Below are 25267 nucleotides of genomic sequence, written 5' to 3'. Positions count from 1 at the left end.
TACCAGCAACTACTTTTCTTCCTATGAAAAACAGTCACAAAACACACACACACATATTTATTTTATATAACATGTTATAAACTACATTATTTAAAATACTCTGCCACTTAATGAAAAAAGGTTGCTAACAGTGGGACCACCTGTGTCTATGGTGTGATCTGCCTGATATAAAACTGAAGGGATAGCTGGACAGTGAAGAAAATTATTAGGAAGAGGATCAACTCATTTGAAATGTGATTCTGGAGAAGAGTTCTGAGGATACTGTGAACTGCTATAAAGACAGATAAATGGGTCCTAGAACAAATCAAGGCTGAACTCTCCCTAGACACCAAGATCACTAAACTAAGACTGTGGTACTTTGGACATATCATGAGAAGACATGACTCAGTAGACAAGACAATAATGTTTGGTAAGATAGAGGGCAGCAGGAAAAGAGGAAGATCTCTCATTACAGATGGGTAGACTCAGTCAAAGAAGCAACAGCCCTGAGTCTGCAAGACCTGAGCAAGGCAGTTGATGATAGGGTGACTTGGAGGTCTCTCATTCAGAGGGTGTTCATAAATCGAAGTCAATTTGATGGCAGTAAACAACAAACAAAACATATAAACGTCAAAGTATATTACATAAGCGGATGTTGATTTGACAGTAGTTAAAAATAGAAGCAGTAGAGAGGAAATATGATGGTAGGTTTCTAGAAGAAGAAATAGTCTAATACTGTGATCTTAATTCAAACATTTGTTAGGCTTTTTTGGAGGCGGGATTAGCATTGTATAGAAACCCCTTCTACTGACAGAAATACCATTCTGTTAGCTGATTTCGTACCAACAAGCAATTGATATTCCAGGAGAACTCTTTGGCTGCCTAAAATCTGCTAGCAAAAGGAAGAGGAGGTGGAGGAGGTGGAGGGGGGGGGGGGAGGAACAAAAACAAAAACAACAACAACAAAATGAGGCAGAGAAACTGTGTGGTAGGAATATCCAGAACTCTCCAGAGTAGGGATATAACTACATTGTTGATATAAACCTAGGCCATGGCAGAAGTAGACTTGAGGGACATTCAAAATACAAAGATTGAGAGGGTGTTTCAATCAACACATTATTTGATTATTTGACTTAAGGCTGGCTCACCTGGCCCTTGTCAATTTTGGCCAGTTAGGGCTAAGCTCTAAGACTTCAGATTTGTACACAGAATGATAAGATTCTGTTCATATGCATATGACAGATCATTTGAAATCAATGATATCTGTTACACATTTTAAAAAAACGTTTAGGGACCAAGTGATAAAAGTGTAGAAAAAAGGTGTACATTCTCACACACAAATAGAGATTGCAGGGCAAAGGCGATGAAAAGGTAACAAAGACACAGGAGACCATCATATGGAAGGAAAAAAAACCACAACTTTACTGTTCACAGCAAACAGGGTTGGCCTGAATTATGGGTCAGGATCTGGCATCGACCAATTCGACTGTTGATCGACAAACCCCTACCTGATGATGGCTAGGCCCAGGGATGACAGAAGGGGCAGCTGGGCCTTGTCACTGGGGGACGTGGATAAAGGGTTTGGTGACTCCTTATAACCATGATGGTGAATCTATAGCATGCATGCCACAGGTGACACGCAACACCATGTCACCCAGTACGAGCCAGGGAGAAGGAGGAATGGGCACACACGTGCCCATTCCTCCTCCTCCTTGCCATTTCCCGGCTTTCAGCTTTCTCTCAGGGACAGCTGGAAGCCAGAAAATGGTGCTGTGGAGAAGGAGCCACAGGCACATGCCTCTGGCTCTTCCTCCCGGCCTTCAGCTGCATCTCCGAGACAGCTGAAGGCCATGAAAAGAGTGGGGGGAGGAGGAGCAACCGACACATCCCAGTTGCTTCTCCCTAGAGACCCTTCCCAGCCTCCAGCTATCTCGAGGGACAGCTGAGGGTAGGGAAAGGTCCGGTAGGAGGAGCACCAAGCACACTCCCACTCCTCTTCCTCCCCACTTTCCTTTCCTGACCCCAGCTGCCTCCCCAGGGACAACTGGAGGTCACAAAAGGTCCAAGAGGAGGAGGACCGGGCACCCCCCTCCGCCCCCTCCCCACAGACCCTTCCTGACCCCCCAGCTGTGTCTCAGAGACAACTGGAGGCCGGGGGAAGGGTGGGGGGTAGAAGTCCCACCCCAGAAGCCCTGCCTCTGGAAGGCGGACGTCCTGCCCTGACACACAGCCCCACTTCTGGGATGCAGAAGCCCCAAAAAAGTCCGCCATCAGAACCCTATAACTAGCGCTCCGTACTAATGATGGCTTCGCCCACCAGATCCATGACACATGCCATCGCCCCTAGGAAAGTTGTGACAGCACTACCCACAGATCGTCTACAGGAGCTATCCACAAACCAGGGGGGAAAGGGGGGGAGAACCAACCTGGAATGGCAGCTCCGGCTGGTGTCACGGCCATAAGATTCCCTCCAGGTAATCAGCAGGGGCTGGACGTCCTGCCCCTTCCAGTCACTGGGCCAACAGGCTGTGCCGGAGGCCTGCCCATGTTGCAGCCCTGGCCAATTTCGGGCTACTACCAGCCCCCGATGCAGCCTGAGAAAAATCAGCTATGGGACCAGAAGTCTCGCCTGGCCTGGCCAACTGACTAATGGCCCAGCACAGTCAACCCCAGGCTGCATGTGGCCCCAGCACTGTGAAGGGGAGGCACTGAGGTCAGAGCAAGGCGGCATGCTGGGGCGCTCCGCCCGCAAATTGGCTGGCCCGGTAAGTTGGGCAGCCACACTTAAGAAAGGAAGCTACTGTACAAATCCCTTCAGTTATGTTTAGAATAGTAATCAGTGATGTGGATTCTTTGCAAATAGTGAACTTTCAGTTTTCTGATGGAATCAATACTGAAAGAAAAGACAGAGAACTGCTTATATATTTATTCTCTTTTTCTGAGCATTTTGTCTTAATTTGAACTGTCATGAACCAGAGTGATATGGAAAGCATAATGGTAAACACAAATGCAAGAGGTAGTTCAAACAACTGACAGTACCCAACCATTTGAAATGCCTATGTATCTGAATTTTCCATTTAGTAGCACTAGTTAAAAAGAAAGTAATATAGTTCCTTTGAAAGTGTAATGTTTTACAATGGTTCTACAACTAGTAGATTTATCACTATCTAAACTTTAATTCCCCAATTAAAACTTGGATATTTATATAATCTTTAAAATCCTGAACTATACCCATTTAAAAACAAAAAAAAATGCCATCTGTGAACATTTACATTAAGGCATACTCAGATTTTAATTATACAACGAACAGCATAAACGTATTTGCAAATACATCTAGGGCTCAAGCACAGAGAATAAAACACTAAGTAATATCAGTTTTTCCTATCTATTGTTTTGGCGTTTTTAGTCTATCAATTCTATAAATTGAAAAGGAGATCAAAATGAAATCCAAGTGATGTATTTACTCATTCTAAACTCTCTGTAGGAGTATGTTACAGTCAGAATAGTAGCATGCCACATAACAAATAATTGAGTTTAATTGGAGTTACTCAGTACAATCAAAGTTCTAAGTCTGACAAAATATTTTCCGGAACAGAGTTCTAGCTTTGATAAGTTCCTTAACAGATATGACCCAACTGCTAAGGAGATGAAAGAAAATTCACAATGGTAATAAGGAAATTTTTAAAAGACATCTCTGCCAGCAGGCAAAGCAATGCACAAAAATAGAAATGCTAAATTTCTCTAGATGAATGACATTTCTCACTAATTACACATCACTTTTTATTGATTAAGTGTTAAGAATTACAGAAAATCATCTGTTCACAGTGAACATAGTTTAGTCAAAGGATCTGTCAGCTCCCTTCATTCTTTCTCCCTTGTTCTCACTAAAAAATGAATGCCATTAATAATATTAATTTACAATAAACCGGTCTGAATAGCTTAAAAGCAAGAAAAATTTAAAATACTTCTTACATATTGAGATTATTTTGAATTTTGTCCTTTCCTTTAATGACATCTAAATCTTGTTGGGCCTCCTTCATGCCATATACTTATAAAGAGAATACTGCTTGAAATCATCTTGAAAGCCTGATATCACAAAAAGTTGAGGTGCAAATGCCAAGGAGGAATAAATAAATGACTGCAGCTGTATTTGTGCCACTAAAATCTTTATTTTCCTGCGAGTTATTTCACCAGAAAAATAACATATGGCTCTGGTTGGTTGGATGTGCCCTCTTGGCTAAAAGATGCCTACCTTGAAATTTAATTTTATGAAATGCTTAACTCACGTTCTCGTCACATCTTGCTCAATCATTCCTCGAAGTTCTTTGTCCTGAAAAAATTTGTTCCAAAGACTCTGGAAAAAAAAAAAAGCAGGGCATTATATAAAACATGGAGTAATACTGAGAGATTACATAACAGTCATACAAATGGTAAACTTGTTTTATCTGTTTGCTTGCAAGTAAGTCGTATCTGTGAAGATCAGACTTTTTGATCAAACTGCACACAAAACAAATCAATCTCAAACCTGGTTGAAATCCAGTGAGCACTTTGTATATTTAACACCCAGTGAAATCACAGCAACAGGAGATAACTCTACAGTAGTATGCTTATCTTTCTTTGGACTGAACTTCTAATATATTTTGCAAACAAACATTTCTAGAATAAATACTTTACTGCACGCTTTTAGATGAATGCATTAATTTATTCTGTGTTTACATTCTCCAGTATTTCAGACTCAAGTCTTTCCAACTTTACTTGGAAGTATCAGGGAAAGCATCTGAGGTTTGAAACACACTGCAGAAATAATCACATTTGAGGCCACTTTAGCTGCCCTGGCTCAATGCTAGGGAATTCTGGGAACTGTATTGTGTTCCCAGAATTCCCTATTTTGTTAGCCTTCTCTGTCAGAGGTCTGGTGCAACAATAAACTCCAATTCCCAGGATTCCGTAGCACTGGACCATGGTAATTAAAGCAGTCTCAAACTGGATTATTTCTGCAGTGTGTTTTGGACCGGAGACATTCTGCAAGCAAAGCATTGCAGAATGTCCTTTGTTCTTTGTACCCCAATAAAGTACCTGCAGGTACCAGTGGAAAAATTATCAAATAGGAAGAAAAATAGGAGGTTCTAATTATATAAATATGGTAGTATTTTTGGGCTTTCTTATATATAAAAGTCAGTTTAACTTGCACAGACACTAGGCACGTTTATTTTAGCTCAATAAGAAAGTTATATAAAGTACAAATTGAATTTCCCTTATCCGCAATTGCAAAATCCAAAATTTTCAAAACCCAAAACTTTTTGCATGGGTGGTAGAGAGCCTTTGCTTTCTGATGGCTCAGTGTATACCAGTTCTGGATATCAGGTTTTCAAATTCTTTCACAAAAATATAACTTTTCCGAGTTGAACACTGTTATTGGCATGGATAAGAGGCAATTAAGAGAATTCCTTTATTGGAATGATTAAAAAAAAAAAAGATCTGCAGTCAATTAGGACCTCACAATTCTCCTTTTGGTTCTCCTTTTTGAATACTGAACATTTTAGACCCAGATATTTGACTAAACTCAAGTCGCCTACTTTAAGAACTGCCTTCACGGAGCTACGACTTCAAGTAATGCCTACTGCAGTTCTAGATGGACGCTACAACAAAGTGCCTTTTGAGAACAGACTATGCATCTGCAGTCAGTCTCAGCTGGAGGATATTGTTCACAGCTTGTTAATTTGTCCATTGTACAGTGACCCTAGAAAGAAATTTTTAACACCCTTGCTGACAAAAAAAAAGTGGGAGCTCTACTGTTGATTCGGTCCAATTCCTTTTGAGTGATACCAATGACTATGTAACAAATAGTGGCTCTTTTTGCCATGGCTGTAAAATAGATTAGAAAGAGAGAGTTAAACAAAATTGCCATAAATTGCTATGGAGACGCCAAGTACAGTGGGCCCTCAACTTAAGCGGGGATCCGTTCCAGATCCCTCCGCGTAAGGTGAATTCCGCCTATGCTCAAGCCCCATTGTAAACCATGGGGCTCGTGCATGGCGGCGCGGCGGCGCACGGGGCGCAACGGGCGCGTGCGCTCATTCAATTGAATGGGATGCGCCGCCCCTTCCGCCCCGCGGCTTGAGTGCATATGCTCAAGTTGCGTAAAGCGTGCCTGCGTATGACGCGGGCGCACTGTATTAATTAGATTTTATGATTTTATTGTATATGTTTACTAATATTCAGGAAAGATGTCTCTTTTTCCTTTTGTCCTTTTTAACAGTTAACTATGTTAAATGCACACTAAATGTTGTGACATTTTTGTCCTCTTTATTCTGTGCCTTTTGTTTTAAATGTTTTATGCTTTTTGATAAGCTTTTTTGTCATGGCTTTTGGCTAGTACAATAAAGGTTAACTTGACATGTTTCATGCACAAAATAACCAAGAATAGTATGGTGTTGCTTGTCCTAATCTCTGTTTTTCCTGTTCTTGCCCTGAATCCTGATCTTGTATATATTCTGAGATTTCTGAAGGTGTGATTCAAAAGGGATTTTGAACTGGACCAAATTAAAATTCTGATGTTCTAATTTTTAACATATCTTGCTGAGCTTATGACCCCAAGTATGGAATCTCTCATCACATAACCTACTTTTTCATTTTTGTAGCTTGCATAAATATATAGAAAGATTTGAACCTGTAATGATTTACATTATTGAGCATCTGCTGCTTAAACACTTGCATATTGTGCACATGGCTGAAACTAGTCTTTATAGAACAGCATCCAAAAACAGTGGCTCCATATTTGCCATAACTCTTTCCTAGTAAAATTTGCTAACAAAGAACACCACCACACAGACCCACACTCTTTGTGAAGTAGGAAAACTTGCAGAACAATGAAATCTTTCCAAATATTTTGTATTAATTAGACATTATCAGGAAAACAAAGTGGAGAAGATTCAATGTCTGCCTTTGGTGGCAGCCACAAGCCTAACTATACGGTTAATGTATAGCACTACATGCACAGAGCCACTCAATAACTATATTGTCCAATTAAAGCCAACAGCTATTCCTGAGATATTTTTACAATTCCACAGCTGCAAACATTTGCAGAAAACTCTGATCAGTATTCATGCAAAGCTTAAACAAAATGGCTGAGTTCATTAGAAAGTAACAGAAAGCTATAAGCTTCCTCAAACATTTCTGGATATGTGGTCATTTGATAGTTGAAAATTGCCTTCTAAACACTGAATACTGGTTTAAATTATTGAGAGATATAAGTTCAACAGGCAAGATATCAACATTATTGATTCCACTTGATATTCACTGGAAGAATTAATCATGGTATATTCAGCTGTTTTTTAAAATTGCAGAAATGTTTAAATAAAAGAGCTGATGACTAACATTTATTTTAAATGAATAAGAACAGGTGGCAACTCTCTGAGAGAATGAAACAAAGTCCCAGCTCTGATCTCTTGCTCATCAAGACATCATCAGCTGAGAGTGATGAATAAACAGCATGCTCCACTTGTGGAGAAGAGCATCTTCAACTCCCTTTTGTCAGTTTAGAGATGGCATATGAAGTGCAATACTTTTGTTTCACTTGCCTACTTGAATAGTGGACTTAAAGGTGAATTTGAATAGAGTGTGCACAAAACCCTCCACACCACATTAGAGGTAAGAAGGAAAAGTAAAAAAACCCTGAATTTTGCTTGCATAAATACCCTGAATTTATATTAGAAATGGGGAGAGATGAATTTGCCCATATAATGCTTCCTTTTGGATGATGGAGATTCAGGAATGCATTGTGTAGTGATGACTGCTGCTGTTGGGTAACCAGATGAAATGACAGCATGAAAGGATTAATTACAATCCTTCTTCACTGTGATAGTGAAGGATTTAGGTTAAGCAGGCCATCCTTATATGAACAAGACTTTCAGAAAATCCAAGTTCAGAATCCATAAGTCTGTCAAACTTTCAAAAGTTCACTTCTTAACAATCTCTCTCTATGGCTCAAGATGGGGAACAACAACAGATTTGATTAATAATAATAATAATAATATTCTATTCAATATTGGATGGGGATTAAGGCAGTTGTAGTCCAAAATAATCTGGACAGTTGTAACAAGATAGATAGTTGACATATAACATGAGAAAGTATGAGCAAAAAGTGGCCAATTGTATGTTTTGCTCTTTTCAAATACAGTGGTCACTGATTACCTAAATGCCTACATTCTTTGGAAGCTCAACAGTCAACAAAGCTCTGACAAGAAAGTTCTAAATGTTCCAAAAGAATTTTTTTTTTCCTAGTAGACCTAGGCTGAGCTAACTCTTGGGACATAACTAGCTTGTCTCGTGTTCCAAGGAAGATTGCCTCAGAACTAGGAGTGTTGGTGACTACTCCCACCAGCAGAAGGTGTGGTGCTGCCTCTAGAAGCAGATCTGGATTGACCAGATCTGAGAAATCATGTGAATCTTGAAACAGTTTTTCTTTCCAACCCATATTGTTGTGAAAGATGTCAAATGATCATAGATTGTTCAACCAGCATATCGTATGGTTGTAATTTATGTAAAAAAAAGTGTCCTTGCCACAGGTAATTCACAACTCATTATTATGGCACTGATAGGTTATATAAATATTAATAGCACATATGTTATTTTATCTTTCAAAATTGTGAGATAAATTAGATTTCACATACCGATCTTGGAGGTGTTGGACATTTACTCTGATGATTGTATGCAACAATATTGTTTTAGCAGTACTGTAAAGTTCTTAATAAGGGTATTAAAAAAAAAACAATAGCAAATTATATGATAGATTTTATTTTTGTGTCTTTCTTTGAGTACACCTTTGTCTCCAGTAACCACACATTTCTCACAAATAGTGGGTTTACATTGACCAGATGCATTATGGTTTCTGTGTTAGCAACTTCACTAGAAGCAGGTTTAAACAGTTTGTTGTATACGCAGTAAACAGAAAAGAGGTTCTGCTTACCCCTTCATCCTGTGAAAGTGGGTTGTTGATCATCAAGTCTTGCTGTCCAGCTTTCCGAGGATTTGTAATATGCTGTAGATGGGAATAAGAATTTAAAGTTTAGTTTCATTCCTTTTTGACACAATGAAAATAAGGGGTCAGGGAACTCAACTTACTATTTCTTTTATCTTGTTATAAAATGTTCTTAATTTTGTTGTTTTATTGATCCACTGATTTCTGTCAGGGGGTAGAACATTCAAAAAGAGCTGTAAACCAGACAAAATATTTGATTAGATAAACATGTAAGAGGCATCAACTCAGAATCTAAACAGCAAACTTCTTACACAGTCAATTAAAACGACTACAGGATTCACTTACATTATATCTGTCAAATATAACAACCAACTGAAAAGGATCTAGTGCTTTTCATTTCACCTGAAATTGAACCTTTGATACTGCACTGAGATATGCATGGTGGGAATGCATCATGCTGTGTTAATTTAAGACTTTAAAATATGCTGCCTCAACTTGCCAAGTGTATATTCAAAAATGGTCTTCAAACACAGCCAATCATACCTTACATTGTTAGTTATACAGACTCCAAATATGGAATCTGGATATGGAATATGCGTCTAAAATATGGTAGGATCTATATTTAGTTGAACACATCTGGATAATATAGATCCAATCCTCCAAGGCAGTTTCTTCACCCCCTGAAAATGTTGTAGAGAGGGGACACAGCTGAATAGAATGCACTGCGGTGCATGGTGACCCTCTGAATGATTTGAAAACCCCTTCTGTGAGTGGAGCTCTTCTGTTAAAGAAAGGTAATCCTTGGATTTAGGCTTTTGACTATTGGTCACTCATTGGACTTGCTTTCCCAACTTGTTTAATCCAACTATATGAAGTGTTAACCTTCCTATAAGATTCTTACAGTCCCATAAATGAAATGGACTTATTCACCAATACTTTTTGCACTAGAAAAATTTGAAGAGAAAATTCAGCAAGTAGGTAGGATTTATGATGCACTTACATTCAATGTAAAAACTTGGACTTGCTCTTTACTATTTTTTCCTCATCCATAAATGCAAAAGATACAAAAGATCCATTTAAAAAGTAAGCATGGATCACTCTAAATAGTTTTACAAGTTAGTTGTTTTTTCAATGTAAAAGTACTAATGGGATTGAATATTTCATTATGAAACATTTCCAAGTTAAAGATATTTAACATAACTCCTTCAATATGACTGGTAATTCAGCTACTGGGCATCTGAAATTAGTATCTGTCCTGTGAATTTTAAAAACTTAAAGAGAGTGATGTCACCTGCAAAACTTAATTTTGCAGGTGACATCACTTTACATAAGACATACACTTTACATAAGTAGTATTCAAGTGCATCAAGTAATGCGTTGATATATTACAACTACAAGCTGTAAATAAATATTTTCTTCTTACCTTCCAGCAAACACTACGGAACCTGCTGCTTCTCAGCTGCCCATTAATCCCCTTCAGTCGTATTGTTGCCAAGTAATTGTTGTTTACAAATAATTCTTCCCATTCTTTACTGCATGGAATAAATAAGAGCAAAAAACTTTTAAAATTATTATTAAGGACTTAGCTGACTGAGAAGCAATATATCATGAAGTAATTTTGGGTAAACAAAAGGAAAGGAAGTTTCAAATGTATATATTTAGCAGTGTGCTATTTCTAAACGCATGGTTGTCTTTTTGGACACATTTCTTCCCTGGATTTAATGAATATGTAGATCACTGTAATTATGCCAGCTACTGAAATTCATAATGTCTGTGGAGGCTATTCCATTTCCTCTAAAATGTTGGTACTGCAGCTCAGTGAATAAACAAGAAAAATGAATATTAATATAACCATATTTGGGTTTCACCCACAGATAAAACAGAACCTGTTTTGAAAGGATACCTAATTCCTAATTCTAAAATATGGGAGGAGGATATATAGTGTTGTCTATTACTTCTGTTGTCTATTACGACACATTTGCCTAAAGCTTCTTTTCTTCATAACATCACGCTGGGCAGTTACACATAAGAGAAGATGACTTCCGTTAACTTTTAGTGCTGTTTACTATTGCCTTCTCTTCTTTCTACATGATCAGTTTTAAAATTTTAACAGGTGCTAGCAATTTTTTTAAAGATAAGAAACCCTCACTGTATAAACTGTTAAAGGCAAGCTTGAGTACCTGGCAGTACCTACGGCTGACTAGATAAACAACCTAAATATGCCTCCTAGGCACAAAGACACCAGGGGCCTAACACCTGTGCTTCATTAATGTACAAGTAAATCTACTCTACTGGGAAACAATTGGAAATTAATTGTCCCAAACCATTTAGTGAATTTGAATACAAGAATTAAACAGTATCTCCTCTATTTTCTACTGAACTGAATCTCAAGAATACTACCACCCACCTGAGGATCTAAAATGAAATAACCCAAAGACTTCCTTGAGTCAATGAAATGTCAAATATAATTGAGGAAAACTAAACCAAACTAAATGAAAAACATCTTGTCAGGTATTTGTCATGTTGTTGTGTGCTTTATTTGTCATGTTGTTGTGTGTTGTTGTCTTTATTCTTTTGTAAAGGACAATCATTTAGGAATGATACAGTCAAATGAGGTCATCTTACTCCCCAAACACAGCTTTAATAATTAAAAAAAAGTATATCTTATAGAATTGGTGTCTTCAGTTTGACAAAACTGAAACATGTGATTTTCAGTTTGCAACCATTAAACAGCCATCATCCTAAAACTCATACTACTCATTAGGATTCTTTAATCAGTGTACTGTTGTTGAACAATTAATCTGTAACTCCAAAGAAATAGTAAATTTTGGCACTATACTTACAATCTATAGCTAATTTAGAGTTTAGTTACGCTGGTATGCATTTTGCATTGACTTAATGTTTAAATGCCTTGTGTGGTATTTGTTTCGTTATCCCCTTAATAACTGAATTTCTTAGTCAAGCACCCTTAACTTTTAATTGAGGTAATCTGCTGGAGTAATCTATACCTGCTGAAATACTGTGGTCCTTTTGAAAACAGCTAAATAAATTCCTTGTCTCAGTATTCTGTACAGAATATGTTGGGTAGATATCCACACCTGGACCATGTATTTAGGAAATTTTAGTTAAGCAGTGGTAAAAAGAAGGTATATTGATAAAATGGATTAAATAATCAGTTCTGATAACACACAATCAAAAGTTCTTAAAGAATCCAAATGTAATATTGTCAAATACACACACACACACACAAAATTTTAGCACTAAAGCTGGCTACTATTAACAAAGGACTGGAAGGTAGATTAAAAGCGATCTAAAGGAAGTTGGGAAACTGTCAACTTTTCAGCCTCAGGTAAACTGGTGGAAAGCATTTTGACCATTGGAGATCAGCTATGGAAACCCATTTGGTTGTCCTAGACAAGTCACATTTTCCCATCTTTAGAGAGAGAAAAAGACAAACAAATATTGCCAAGAAAACCCTGTGATAGGTTCATCTTAGGATCACAATTAAGTTAGAAACAACTTGAAGATACACAACACACATACAACACACAGTTAAGTTTGAGGAAGAATCAGCATCAGTTCTGCAAAGGGTAGTCATTCCTTTTCAAAATACTGATTGTTCTCTGGTTGCTGGTATTCATGTGGATGGGGTCAGCTGGCAGATACAATAGTCCCTTTCCTTCCCCCTAACTCCGCGTATGCTCAAGCCCCATTTAAACTAATAGGGCTTGTGCCTGTGATGAGCCACAGGCGCATGCGCCATTACTCTTTCCGGCATGTGGTGCCACTCCTTCCACCGTGGCTTTCAGCGTAGGCTGAAAGCCGTGTATATCGCACCCATGTATGATGCGGGTGCACTGTAATTAGGGAATGTGACTGCTTAATGACAAGTAACAGAAAAAGGAACAAGAAACCAAGGCCTGTTACAGACAGGCCAAAATAAAGCTGCTTCGAGTCACTTTGGAGGTATGGTATTTCAATTATGCATGCATCCTAAGAGGCCAAAAGCCGCACCAAAGCCATGCACCAGTTCTAAGGACTGGAGTGCAGCTTTGGTGCGGCTTTTGGACTCTTAGGACGCATGCATCATTGAAATACCATATCTCCAAAGTGACTCGAAGCAGCTTTATTTTGGCCTGTCTGTAACAGGCCCAAGAGAAGGTATCATAATACAAGTAAAGATCTTTATTAGAACTACCATTTATTCTGGCGGTGAGCAGTGCAACAGTGAAGTGTGAAGGAAATTATTCAGCTGGTGATACACAATTTATTCTTAGGCAGGTTGAAAGGCACTCACAAAAACTTATTTCAAAGTAAACAAGAACTATTGGGAAAAACAGTAAGCAAGATTCCATCTCAGTATGAAATATTAAACCCTAGGGCAATACATAGTGATGACATACTGATGGTGACAGACCATCTGCTATTCTGTGAACTGTGCTGTTGCCCCATTTGAAAAAAGGAGCCCCATTTTTGTACCTTTCCACCAACAAAATTTATATAAATAAATAAAGCATTTGAGGCCTGCTTGTAGGCTTTCCATAGGCATCTGGCAAGCTAAGATGGGAACAGCCAGGCATTTGTTCTGATTCAGCAGAGCTCTTCTTATGTTTCTCTAAGGGACTGGACAGAAGGAAGGTGAAGGAAAACAACCTTTGTTCACATCCTTCTCCCTCTGGGTGGTTGTCCACAAAAAGAGGACAAATGAATGATTGAAAACAATTATGAAGAAATGTGTCCATGTAGGGAGAGGGCCAGCTTGGAGTAGTGGTTTGAGTGTTGTATTATGGCTCTGGAGACCAGGGTTCAAATATCTGTCCCAGCATAAAAATGCACTGGATCACCTTGGGCAATGTACACACTCTCAGCCTCAGAGGATGGTAGCAGCAATCCCCCTTCTGAATAAACTTGACAAGAAAACCCTAAGGGTTGCCATGTCAAAAATGACTTGGAGGCACACAATAAGAACAACAGCAAGGGAGAAGGTCCATTAGAGGAATCCTGCCTGTTGTCCTCATAAAACTGAAAGCAGTTGTTGTTGTCAATGGCTGCTCCCAGGCTCTGGAACTCACTTCCCAGAGGTGTTAGACTGGGTCACTTCCTATTCTCTTTTCCCAGTGATGTGAAGATCTTTTTATTCCAGGAGGTCCTTGAAAATATTTTTTTAGGGGAAACAGGCCTTGTATAATGTGCGAGACTTTTATTTGTTTTTGTTGTTTAAATTATTTATGTTTTTAACTGGTTTTAATATTCTAATAATTTAATTTCTTTTTAATTTTGATATACTGTGAATTTTTAGATATCTGTTTTAATTGTTGTAAGCCTCCTCAAGTCCCAAACTGAGAAACAGGAGGGTTATAAATACAAACAAGTATAACAATGATGATGATGATGATGATGATGATGATGATGATGATTGGTGCCTTCAAGTTGGATGTGTGACCCTATCATAGAGCTTTCTTGACAAGATTTACCCGGAGGAGATTTGTCATTCCCTTCTTAGGAGGCTGAGAGAGCATAACTTATCCAAGATCACTCAATGGATTTGCATCACTGAGTGGCAATTCAAACCCTGGTTTCAAACCACCACAGCATGCTGGCTGTCTCCAGTACAGCTACTATACACCAAATACCCCTACAGTATATACTGGGTGTTGCTGTGTAAAGTTGTTCAAGCAAAATATAACCACAAAACATACCTCCCATAACTGATATGTTATGGGCCCAAACAGACAGGCCAAAATAAAGCTGCTTTGAGTCACTTTGGAGGTATGCTGTTTAAATGACATATGGATCTTAAAAGACCAGAAGATGCACCAAAGCTACGCTGCAGTCCTTAGGACCAGAACATGGCTTTTGCATGGCTTCCGACCTCTTAGGATGCATGCATCATTTAAACAGCATACCACCAATGTGACTCGAAGCAGCTTTATTTTGGCCCGTCTGTTCGGGCCCTATGGTAAAGAAAAGGAGACAAAGAAATATGCAAACCTTCCCATCAATGTTATTTGGGAAGAGAAAAATTATACCCAATACAAATCTGTGTTTCACCGAAGCCACTCTTTGGAAAAATTGCTTTCTGCACAGCATGGTATTTGAAACTTTTACAGGAAATTCAGCAGAAATGTAAGAAGCTCAGATTAGTAATGCCAGCCACAGACGTTAAAGCCTGGCCTCAGAAACAGGAAGAGCTTCAGCATTAGGACTGCAGGTGCCAAGATCAACCAGATAAACACTGTTATCTATAATTACTTCATTTTTAGCTTAAATCACAGGTAATGAGGGAACTCAGTCTCGAAAAGGCAATTAAGAACTGTACACAGTCTTTTTGCTTTCTGTAGAAAGAAAAATATTTCAGAAATTGTTCAAGGAATCATCCATTTTAATTCTTCTCACAGAAAAAATATTTTATAATGTTCAAATAATGACTAGTATCATGAACAGTTTGCACAATTAGGGAGAGTCTGCTACTAAAATGAAATAGGATAACGTATAAAAGAATCCAGCAAATATATTTTAAAAATCTGATATTTAAAGTATTTCTTCATTATCCTGGATATCTGTGTTGCACAATCATTTCTTTATTTTAATCTTTATTTTTATGCAAATTCTTTATTGAATTTTCCATGCACTAAAAATATAGGTATATATTATTATTGTGTTGTATTGCAGTTATATTTATTCTTCACCTTTTCCCCAGTCTGAGACATAAAGTGGCTTCAAACAATTAAAAGACACCTAAAAATGTTTTATTGCTATGTGCCCTCTAGTTGTTTCCGACTCACAGAGTTGAAACACACAGGCCAAATAAAGCAATTTCTAACTGTTTTGGAGGCAGGGTGTTTAGATGATGCACACCTTCAAACCAGGCAGAAACTGAACTGAAGCTGCGCTCCAGAGCTAAAAACCAGAGCAAAAGGAACTTGGAATATTCCAATTTAGCCTGGATAACATACACCTTTGGCCCTGCATATAAATGCCCTGACATGAGAGAAATGCTAAAGGAATGGTCTGTCCTAACCCTAAAGCTGCATATAAATGCACCAGTGCAGGTGTGCACTGAAAAAGGATGGAGTCACCGTACCCAAGTGGTTGGGGAGAAGGCAAGAAAGTGAAAGTGTGACACCTCCACTGGATGTAATTACAACATACGCAAACCAGACAGTCCAAGAGGGGGCATGGGTGAAAGGGGCATGTAGGGGGGTCTCCATGATTGTGCTTTGTTTTACTGTGTTTTACTGTGCACACTGATACTCCAATGCACTATACTGGTGGAGGATCACAGGTGTGACTTTGTGGCCAATCAAAGGGGCGGCCATCAAATGGGTGGTATGTAGGTAGTAGGCGGTCGGTGTGTATTTGTACAAGGGTACGCATGGATGGTGGGGAGGTGAGGGAAAAAAATTACCCAGCTAGGTGGTTTGATACTGCGTCATGTGGTTAAGCTACGCACATTTGGTCTGTCTTGGGAGTGGCCCGTGTGGTCAGGTTTGAGCTGCTTTTTCCTGCCCTCTTCTGAGGCTATTTACTCTTGATATCTTTTAATATTATTGAATTTTTTAAAAAAATATTTTCATTTTCCATTTAAGTATTTTAGATCTGAGAGCTGGCATGGTGTAGTGGTTTGAGCACAGGGACTTTGACTCTGGAGATTAGGATTCAATTCCTGCTCCAGCCATAGATCCTGGGCAAGTCATAGAAGTTTATCGCATGGACCCTAAAACAGGCCCATTGCGTTCCAAAACGGGGGCACGCACCGAACGGGATGGGGATAAGAATGGAGTTTACCGCACACTGGAATGTTGTCGCTGCCGCCGGGCATTCCAATCGCATCCTACATCCATTCCAGAGAGTGCTATTTCTGAGAATTGTTTCAAAGCATTCTCAGAAATTGCGCCCTCTGGAACGGATGTAGGACATGACTGGAATGCCCGGCAGCAGCGGCGGCATTCCAATGTGTGGTAAACTCCGTTCTTAGCCCCATCCCATTCCAGTGGTGCCCCCATTTTGGAATGCAATGGGCCCATTTCTGGGCCCGTGCAATATTCTTCATATACTGTACTCTCAACCCAAGACTACCCCATGACAGAGTTGCCTGAAAGTCATCATAAGTCAGAAACAATTTGAAGGCACACAACATTTTTAGATCTATACGTGATTTATTATACCCTGTTCTCTTTTTTATTTCACTCATTTAACAAATGGAGTTACTATCATTAGGTACATCATCATCTGTACCTTCTTAGCTCATGAGTTTGGACAGCTGAGGCCTTTGTTGCTAAAACTTGCACTCTGTTGGTAGAAAAGATGGTTATTCCACAAGCTGAACTTCTGCAAACTTTATATGTTGAAAGTAGATTAAGGACTTGACCAGCTGGAAAAGCTGGCTTCCAGGCAGCTTGGGAGCATGGTGTTTTTTCAGGGCGCATGCCCTCAAGAGGCCCAGAAGCTATCCAGCTGATCAGACATGGGGGGCTTCAAGCCACTCTGGGGATGTAGTGTTTTGACAAAGCACCGCCCCGGAGTGCCCAGAAGTTGTGCTGAGGCTGCCCAAAACCAGCCCAAATAGAAGCAGATCGTATTGGGGCCGGTGGCAGAGAGTGCCTTTGGGACTGTGCCATGTGTTTTTCGTGGTTTTAAGATGTCTTCGGCGGTGTGTGTGTGTTCAAACCACCCCTTCATGGCCATCTGTTTTGGACATGTGACTTTTCAGCATTGACAATCTGACACAAATTGGTTAGGCGTCACAAAGCTAGATGAAGATTTTGGAAAGAAGCTTTTTGGGTCAGACCAATGATTAATCAATTGCCTTTGTAAAGGAATCTTGACACTCCCTGAACACAGCTTGTACCCGACTTTGGAACTCCCATGCTACCTCTTTGCTGTTCTTTTGTTGGCAGGTGAAAGTCTTTTTTATGTTGGTATGCTTTGGGGAACTTACTGTTTTACAAAGAAAAGGGCCTTTTAAAAGTGTACTTTACTATTTTTATTCCTTATTATTAAAGTATTATTTTAAATGTTTTTAATTCAATAGACAATTTACTACTATTTTAACTGTAACTTTTGTCTGTTTTAGTTACATGTGTTTTCACCTGAAATTGCTTTTATTCATAAGCTGTGTTGAGTCTCAGAGTTTGGAAAAAGATGGGCTATGATACACCCATAGAATACAACAGCAATGCTAAATACCCTGAGAGTTGTGGCTAGGCCATACCAGTTGCCCAGTGCAAATGAGAGAAATGTTTGATGAGACATAAAAATGTTGACCTGAAAGTAAGCATCTTTCGGGTCTATTGTGGTGAACTTTTGCCCTTCCACAGCAGAGGTATAATTGTAGTGAGTGTAACTATTCCAAATTTCTTTCAAGATATGTAAGAAATCATATTTCTCAGGTCCAAAATTGGGCACAGTTTACTAACTTCCCTTTGGACAGCAAAATATCTCAAGTTGGGAACTGAACCTTGGTCTCCAGAAACATAGTCCAACAGTTAAACAATTATACACAGAGAGTCTGGTACAGATTCTCACAAGGCAAAATATTAAAGCCAATTTTGTGCCACCAATTCTGTCCTAATGGAGTTTGAGGTGGGAAGCCAAATTTCTGCATTCCTGAGGTGCAAAGGTCTAGCAGCATCTGAAGGAATCTAGTTTGTAGTCTTTGCTGAGGCGCATGAGACCATTAGAATAGCTGTCAGATTACGGTATTACTGTCTGGACTTTTTAGATAACAGAAACAGATCTCTTGCAAAAATAAGAAGGGTAAAGTTTGTGAAGCTGGTTCTGTCCCACTTGACAGTCATTGATTTGTACTTCACTGCAGGCCTAAAAGAAGTAATTGCTTGTGCCGTGACAGCCAAAGCCAGTTCATAGTCTAGAGATGCCTTATGTGCTGCTAACTGCAGAACACCAAATATAATGTTCTTTCTTCATCAACATTTTTGAACTGAGTGCAGATTTCAACAAGTAGATTAACTACTGCACAAACGTCAGTGCACGGAAAAGGTAAAGGAGAGATTTCACAAGTATGTAAAACAAATTTCTTAAAACAATGTATCATGAAACAAAAGTAACATAGTTTTTAAAAAAAATCAATTGAAGTCAGCAATGTGATAAGAAAGACCAAAAAATTCTGATGCTATTGATTATAACAGAATTCTTACTCCTGCAATTCTACCATTTGCATTGGCCATTGTAGTACTGAGAAAACAACTATTATCTACATACTCCTCAGCCTGGCCAACAACTTGATCATGGTTCAGTAGCAGATGTTCTTGCTTTTAGGTCACTAAAAACCTTATGGACTAGTTTCACTCTCCAAGGAGCAAATGCCAACATGATTAAGATCTGAACATGTACAACTCAACACCAACAGAAGCATGGTGCCATTTATCTGTCAATTTCAGTCACACTGATTTGAGTTTGGAGTTTAAATGAATCTTGATATGGTAATTTCACTGCATTACTTAAGCCCACTGTGCTTTAAGAACTTTTAATAAATATTTTAATTCACACTCACTTTAGTAATGAACAATTCCTAGAATGCATATGTGAGACAGTACTTGTTAAAACTTTAAAAACCCATGACAAAGACATTAACATAAGGCATGCAATATATTAAAGGAATGCTAGAATTTATCAGAATAAAAGGAAGCCTTTTATATTTAAAAGCCACAGAACATAAATGATTCCAAAACACTAAAAATTTATGATGACTGCTTTTGTTACTTAGAAAAACTTTCTTGGATACTTCCATTCAAGCTAGCTGTAGAAAAAATGTATGAGGATGTAGCTGCATTTTCCCTATTCATCCAGGCCTCTTGCTGTCTTGACATGATTGTTGCCAGAGGCTCTCAGGTCAAAGGAAAGCACAGCTCTCCATATAGAAATGAGTTGAGTACAGGGACTGATTACAAAGAACAGCCCTGATAGCTCCTTGTTTGTCCTGGCCCCAAGGATAATATCTCTCTTGTTGTAAATGAAGGGGTCAGTACAAAAAAGGCAAAAGCAATTGCCCTCTGTATGCTACTGCTACAGAAGGTAGGTAAAATAAATGTTTACTATGCTACATCATTGCATGCATGTTTTTCTTTCTTTGACCTTTCTTTGACTTCAAAGGACCAGCATACTAAGCACACGGCCAATGTAGTATATTTCCAGGTTCATTATTTCTCACACTTCTTCTTTCCACTTTACAGGACACATCAGAATTAGAAGCAAATCCTACCCAAAGGCTAACCTGGTGTGAAATTTCTTCTTGATGCCAACATCAATTTTATTTCAATATAGAGAACAAGTATCACATAAAATAGACTCATTCATTGACACTGTTTTTATTTTGTCCCTTCAAGTTGTTTCTGACTTATGGCGACTCTAAGGGGAACCCATCACAGAGGTTTCTCAGCACAATTTGTTCAGAGGGGAGTTGCTTTTGGCTTCTTCCAAGGCTGAGAGAGTGTGACTTGGCCAAGGTCACCCAGTGGTTGAGCAAAGATTCAAACCCTGGTCTCCAAGGTCATAGTCCAACACTGAAACCACAACAACACATTGGCTCTCTATTCAATTCTATTCACTGTGCATTCAAGTTGCCTGTTGATTTATGGTGATCGCATGAATTTCATACGGTTTTCTTAGGCAAGGACTACTCAGAGGTGGTTTTGTCAGTTCCTTCCTCTGACAGATAGCCTACAGTGCTGGTATTCACTGGCAATGTCCCATCCAAGTACTAGCCAGTCTGACCTTGCTTAGCTTAAAAAATCAGAAGGACCTGGTATCTTTAGGTTATTTAGGCATTCATTGATATACCTGGAGATGATTCAATAATTATAGGCAAAACCTATCCCAAGTGTGCCAATTTTGGGGGGAAAAGCATGATATAAATAAATATAATAACAATAATGCAGTAACTGAATAAATATAGGTAAGAAAGACACACAAAAAAGGAACTCCTCTGTCATGCTGCAAAGCAAGCAATTCACGTTTTGGAACGGAACCTGCGTTCATATCCTTCTCAAAGGCAACAACTTTATGTTTTTTAAAAAAGCTTCAGTGCTGTTAGTAATGTAGCTTCTCATTCTTTTCCCACGGCACAGGCAGATCAGTTCCTTTCACACCCCCATAGTCATCTCCACTGTTTTATGTACAGTGGCAGATCAAAACATTTGTGTAAAATAATTCCTTCTTTACCATTGGCATCCTTTCCAAGCCCTGTATTTTTAAAGTCTTGCTGTACTGTTCAGATACCATGTCCTTCCTTCATCTATCTTTCTGTGCAGGAACGTAGAGGAAAATTAACACACCTTGGAGCAGTCACACTTATGTACAAAATGACTACATTTCTGACACTAGAAAGTGGAAGACATGAGTTGACAGTAACTGGAGCAGATCTACAGTCAGCCCTCCGTATCCACGGATTCAAGCATCCATGGCGCATATATATATATATATATATATATATATATATATTCCAAAAGGCAAATCTTGCATACAAGGGAGACCATTTTACTATGTCACTTTATTTAATAGGAATTAAGCATCCACAGATTTTGGCATCCTGGTCCTGGAACCAAACCCCAGTGGATGCCAACGGCCCACTGTATAAAGTTCTCTCACACATTTTAATTAATTTTGAATACAAAGATACCAACACAATGTAAATGAGCTAAGCCATCATGCTGGAAATTTGAAGAAAAACTGGAAATGTTGAAGCAGTCCACATTTATTAGAATTTTATCCAGGAACATGGTTATAAATCTCACTTCAATAAAAGTAAAAACTGAGGTTAATGTTAATGCTTATAAGTACTACATATGAGAAATACTTAACTGTACTGAAAAAATCTATAAAAATAATTTTGTCCTGAAAATAATACTCCATGGAGTAAAATGAAGGTCCAGTTCAATTCATTTCCATGGGGGGGAGGGGAGGGCGGGGAGGACAACAGCTAATATTAGTATATATTTTGGAAAATAGATGTAAAACCAAAAGTTGAAAATGCTCACCTTCACTTTTATTTCATAGGTCACTGTTATATCATCTAATAAGATAATTAAAAACATGCAAGCAGCTGGTACTGCGGCTAAACAGATTAATGTAATAGTCTGTAGTCATATGTGCTGGCAAGAGGTTCACCTTTTTGGCGAGGAGAAGGTCAGCTGCCCTTGGGAAGGAGAGAAATACAGCATTTCAACTTTCTAGTGCCACTGTATTACAACATTAAGAATGGAAACTAGCTTTCTGGCCAAGAGAGTTGCCATCCCTGGTAAGTGAGAAAAGTAAAATATTTCATCCACGGAACAGGCAATTTTTCTTATATTATTAGTTATTTTGAATAAAAAGATCTTGGATATCACAAATTCATGGCAAATTCAAAACTTGCCTCTTCTTGCCTCACCCACTATTAAGGTAACCAGAGACCAAACTGTGGATTAAAACCAATGATAGGGAACATGGGAAAGTTTTGCAAAAGTAGCTTCACTATTAGTCAATTTCCAAGCAGAACTTAGAATGCTGGCTTTGACCTTTTACTCCTCAAATGGTTTGGAAGCAGGTTACCTGAAGGATCATCTCCTGTATGAGCTTGTGCATGTGCATATCTTTGTAGAGGCCATTCTCTTAAACCTGCTGATGATCTGCATAGCAAGGTCAATATGTGAAGAGGAAAGTAGTAGCCATTCTTCAGTCTTTATTCTAGTCACCCTTCTTATCTTTCTGTTAGACACATGGCCTTTTCAACTAATCTGACTCTTTAATATTAAAACATCAAATCCAATTTTAATTTTACCTTTAGTAAGTCCATTGGGAGAGCCAGCATGATGCTGTAGTTTCAGAACTGGACTAGGACTCTGGCAGAGCAAGGTTTGAATCCCCACTCAGCCATGAAACCCACTGGTGGTAGATTTCAAAGACATAGCTGTGTTCGTCTGGAAAATCAGTATGCAAAGGGATCTTGTTAGTTTCAAAGGTGCTACAAGATCTCTTTGCATACTGATCATCACCACTGGTGAACTTGGGCAAGTTACATTCTCCAACCTTTACAGGAAGATATATTAAATCCCCCTCTGAACAAATCTTGCCAAGAAAATCCTGTGACATATACGCATTAGAATGGTCATAAGTTGGAAATAACTTGAATTTATTCAACAACAAGGTATGTTATCCATTGAAGTCAGCTTGAAGACACATAAGACAACTACAAGATGTATTGAGACCAATAAGAGGGCGACTAAAATGGTCAAGGGTCTAGAAACCATGCCCTATGAGGAACGACTTAGGGAGCTGGGGATGTTTAGCCTGGAGAAGAGAAGGTTAAGAGGTGATATGATAGCCCTGTTTTAAATATTTGAAGGGATGTCATGTTGAGGAGGGAGCAAATTTGTTTTCTGCTGCTCCAGAGACTAGAACACGGAACAATGGATGCAAACTACAGGAAAAGAGATTCCACCTCAACATTAGGAGGAACTTCCTGAAAGTAAGGGCTGTTCGACAGTGGAACAAGTTCCCTCAGAGTGTAGTGGAGTCTCCTTCCTTAGAAGTCTTCAAACAGAGGCTGGATAGCCATCTATTGGGGATGCTTTGATTGTTTCCTGCATGGCAGGGGGTTGGACTGGATGGCCCTTGCGGTCTCTTCCAACTCTATGATTCTATGATTCTAAGACAATCATGATTAACAAGGTCCATTGGTTTCAGTGTCCATTCATTTACCTGAAATTAGATTACTACAAGATTTAGTCTAAAGTATTTTAAATTGGCTTACCATGGCACTGCCTTTCTATTGTACTGGGATTGCATGTTCATAGCAAGAGGCTATGTTGGCAGTAGCAGTGCTGCTCGTAAGGTCTCCCAAGTTAGACAGACTTTTTTTGTCTGAAGCTAGACAAAATGTGCCAAACAGCTACTGGACAGCAGCAGTAGTGGGGTGTGTGCACGCCAAAGTACAACCTGAAAAACATTGCTTTAGAATTTAAAGATTATATATATATATGTGTGTGTGTGTGTGTGTGTGTGTGTGTGTGTGTGTGTAGATTTACACTATTAATCCTAATTGACTGGGAACAAGGGGAACTCTGGACTGAAGCCAGAGGAAGAATGTGAGAATTGAAAAAAAAAATAAGATATATCTAGCCAAAAAGAAAGAAAAAACCCACTGGATGACAGAAGATGAAACTCTTCAAGGAGTTAAGGACAGACTGGAAGCAAAAGCAAAAAGGGAAGGAAATAGGGTCAGAATGATTGGTTCTATTTAACGATTGGTGTGCAGGGACAAAGAGAATTACTATAACAATCTTTTATAAGATCTTAGAATTCAAAGGAAATGTAACCCCAAGAGTAGGGATGTTCTATGACCAGCAAGGGAACACACTACATGATCAAGAAGAAATAAAAAGATGGTGGAAACAATACACTGAAGAACCTTTCTCCAAGGCTTGAACAGCAAGTTTCGTCTTGCCTCACAGCTGTCTCGCAGTGGATGTGCCATCGGTGTTTGAAGCTCAACATGTCCAAGACGGAGCTTCTTGTCTTTCCTCCTAAGCCCATCCTTCAACACTCCTTTTCTGTCTCTGTGGACAACATTTCTATTCAATCAGTCCAGCAAGCCCGCAATCTTGGTTTTATCTTTGACTCTTCTCTGTCGTGTATCCCTCAGATCCAGACCACAGCCAAGGCTTGTAGATTCTTTTTATACAATATTGCCAAAATCCGACCATATCTCTCCGCCTCTACTGCCAAGATCCTGGTCCATGCCCTAGTGGTCTCACGACTTGATTACTGTAATGTCCTCCTGGCTGGGCTTCCTCTTTCTCACCTCCGTCCTTTAATCTCTGTCCAGCATTCAGCTGCACGCATTATCACTTCCACCCACCGCTCTGACCACATCTCTCCTGTGTTGGCATCCCTTCACTGGCTCCCCCTCCCTTTCCGCATTCAGTATAAGCTCCTGCTGTCCACGTTTAAAGCCCTCCATGGATTGGCCCCTCCCTACTTATCAGACCTTCTTTCTCCTCACCTTTCCACTTGGGCCCTCCGTTCTAGTAGTCAAGGTCTGCTGTCTCAGCCCAGGATTTCCTCTGCCCCATCCCGGATTCGCCCCTTTTCACTTGCTGCCCCTCACTCCTGGAACCTTCTTCCCCCACAAGCAAGAGCCATCACTTCTTTTACCAGCTTCAAAACGGAGTTGAAAACCATCCTGTTCAGAGAAGCGTTCCCAGGCATTGCATAATTGTCGCTCACTATTTGATGTTCTTGTGGTGCCTGTTTATTGAACCATTTCCTGTATTGCTATGTACTGTATATGTATTATCCTACTTGAGA

General features: G+C 39.2%; 1 protein-coding gene across 7 annotated transcripts in view; it reads right to left on the bottom strand.

Moving 5' to 3' along the window:
• TBC1D5 (TBC1 domain family member 5) overlaps positions 1–25267 on the bottom strand; it is a 329050-nt gene that overhangs the window by 124566 nt on the left and 179217 nt on the right. For all 7 annotated transcript variants that reach the window (XM_089532982.1, XM_089532977.1, XM_089532978.1 and 4 more), the window contains 4 exons: positions 10383–10491; positions 9103–9192; positions 8948–9019; positions 4266–4333 (listed from right to left, as the gene is read on the bottom strand). In XM_089532982.1, coding sequence (XP_089389108.1) covers positions 4266–4333; positions 8948–9019; positions 9103–9192; positions 10383–10491 — 339 coding nt within the window. The remainder of the gene's footprint in view (positions 1–4265; positions 4334–8947; positions 9020–9102; positions 9193–10382; positions 10492–25267) is intronic.

Source organism: Sceloporus occidentalis, unplaced genomic scaffold, assembly GCF_023333645.1.
Source record: "Sceloporus occidentalis isolate IW3139 unplaced genomic scaffold, rSceOcc1.0.p SCAF_7, whole genome shotgun sequence".
Lineage (NCBI taxonomy): Eukaryota > Metazoa > Chordata > Lepidosauria > Squamata > Phrynosomatidae > Sceloporus > Sceloporus occidentalis.
The sequence above is the reverse complement of the archived record's forward strand: the minus strand, read 5'-3'. Positions and strand labels throughout refer to the sequence as shown.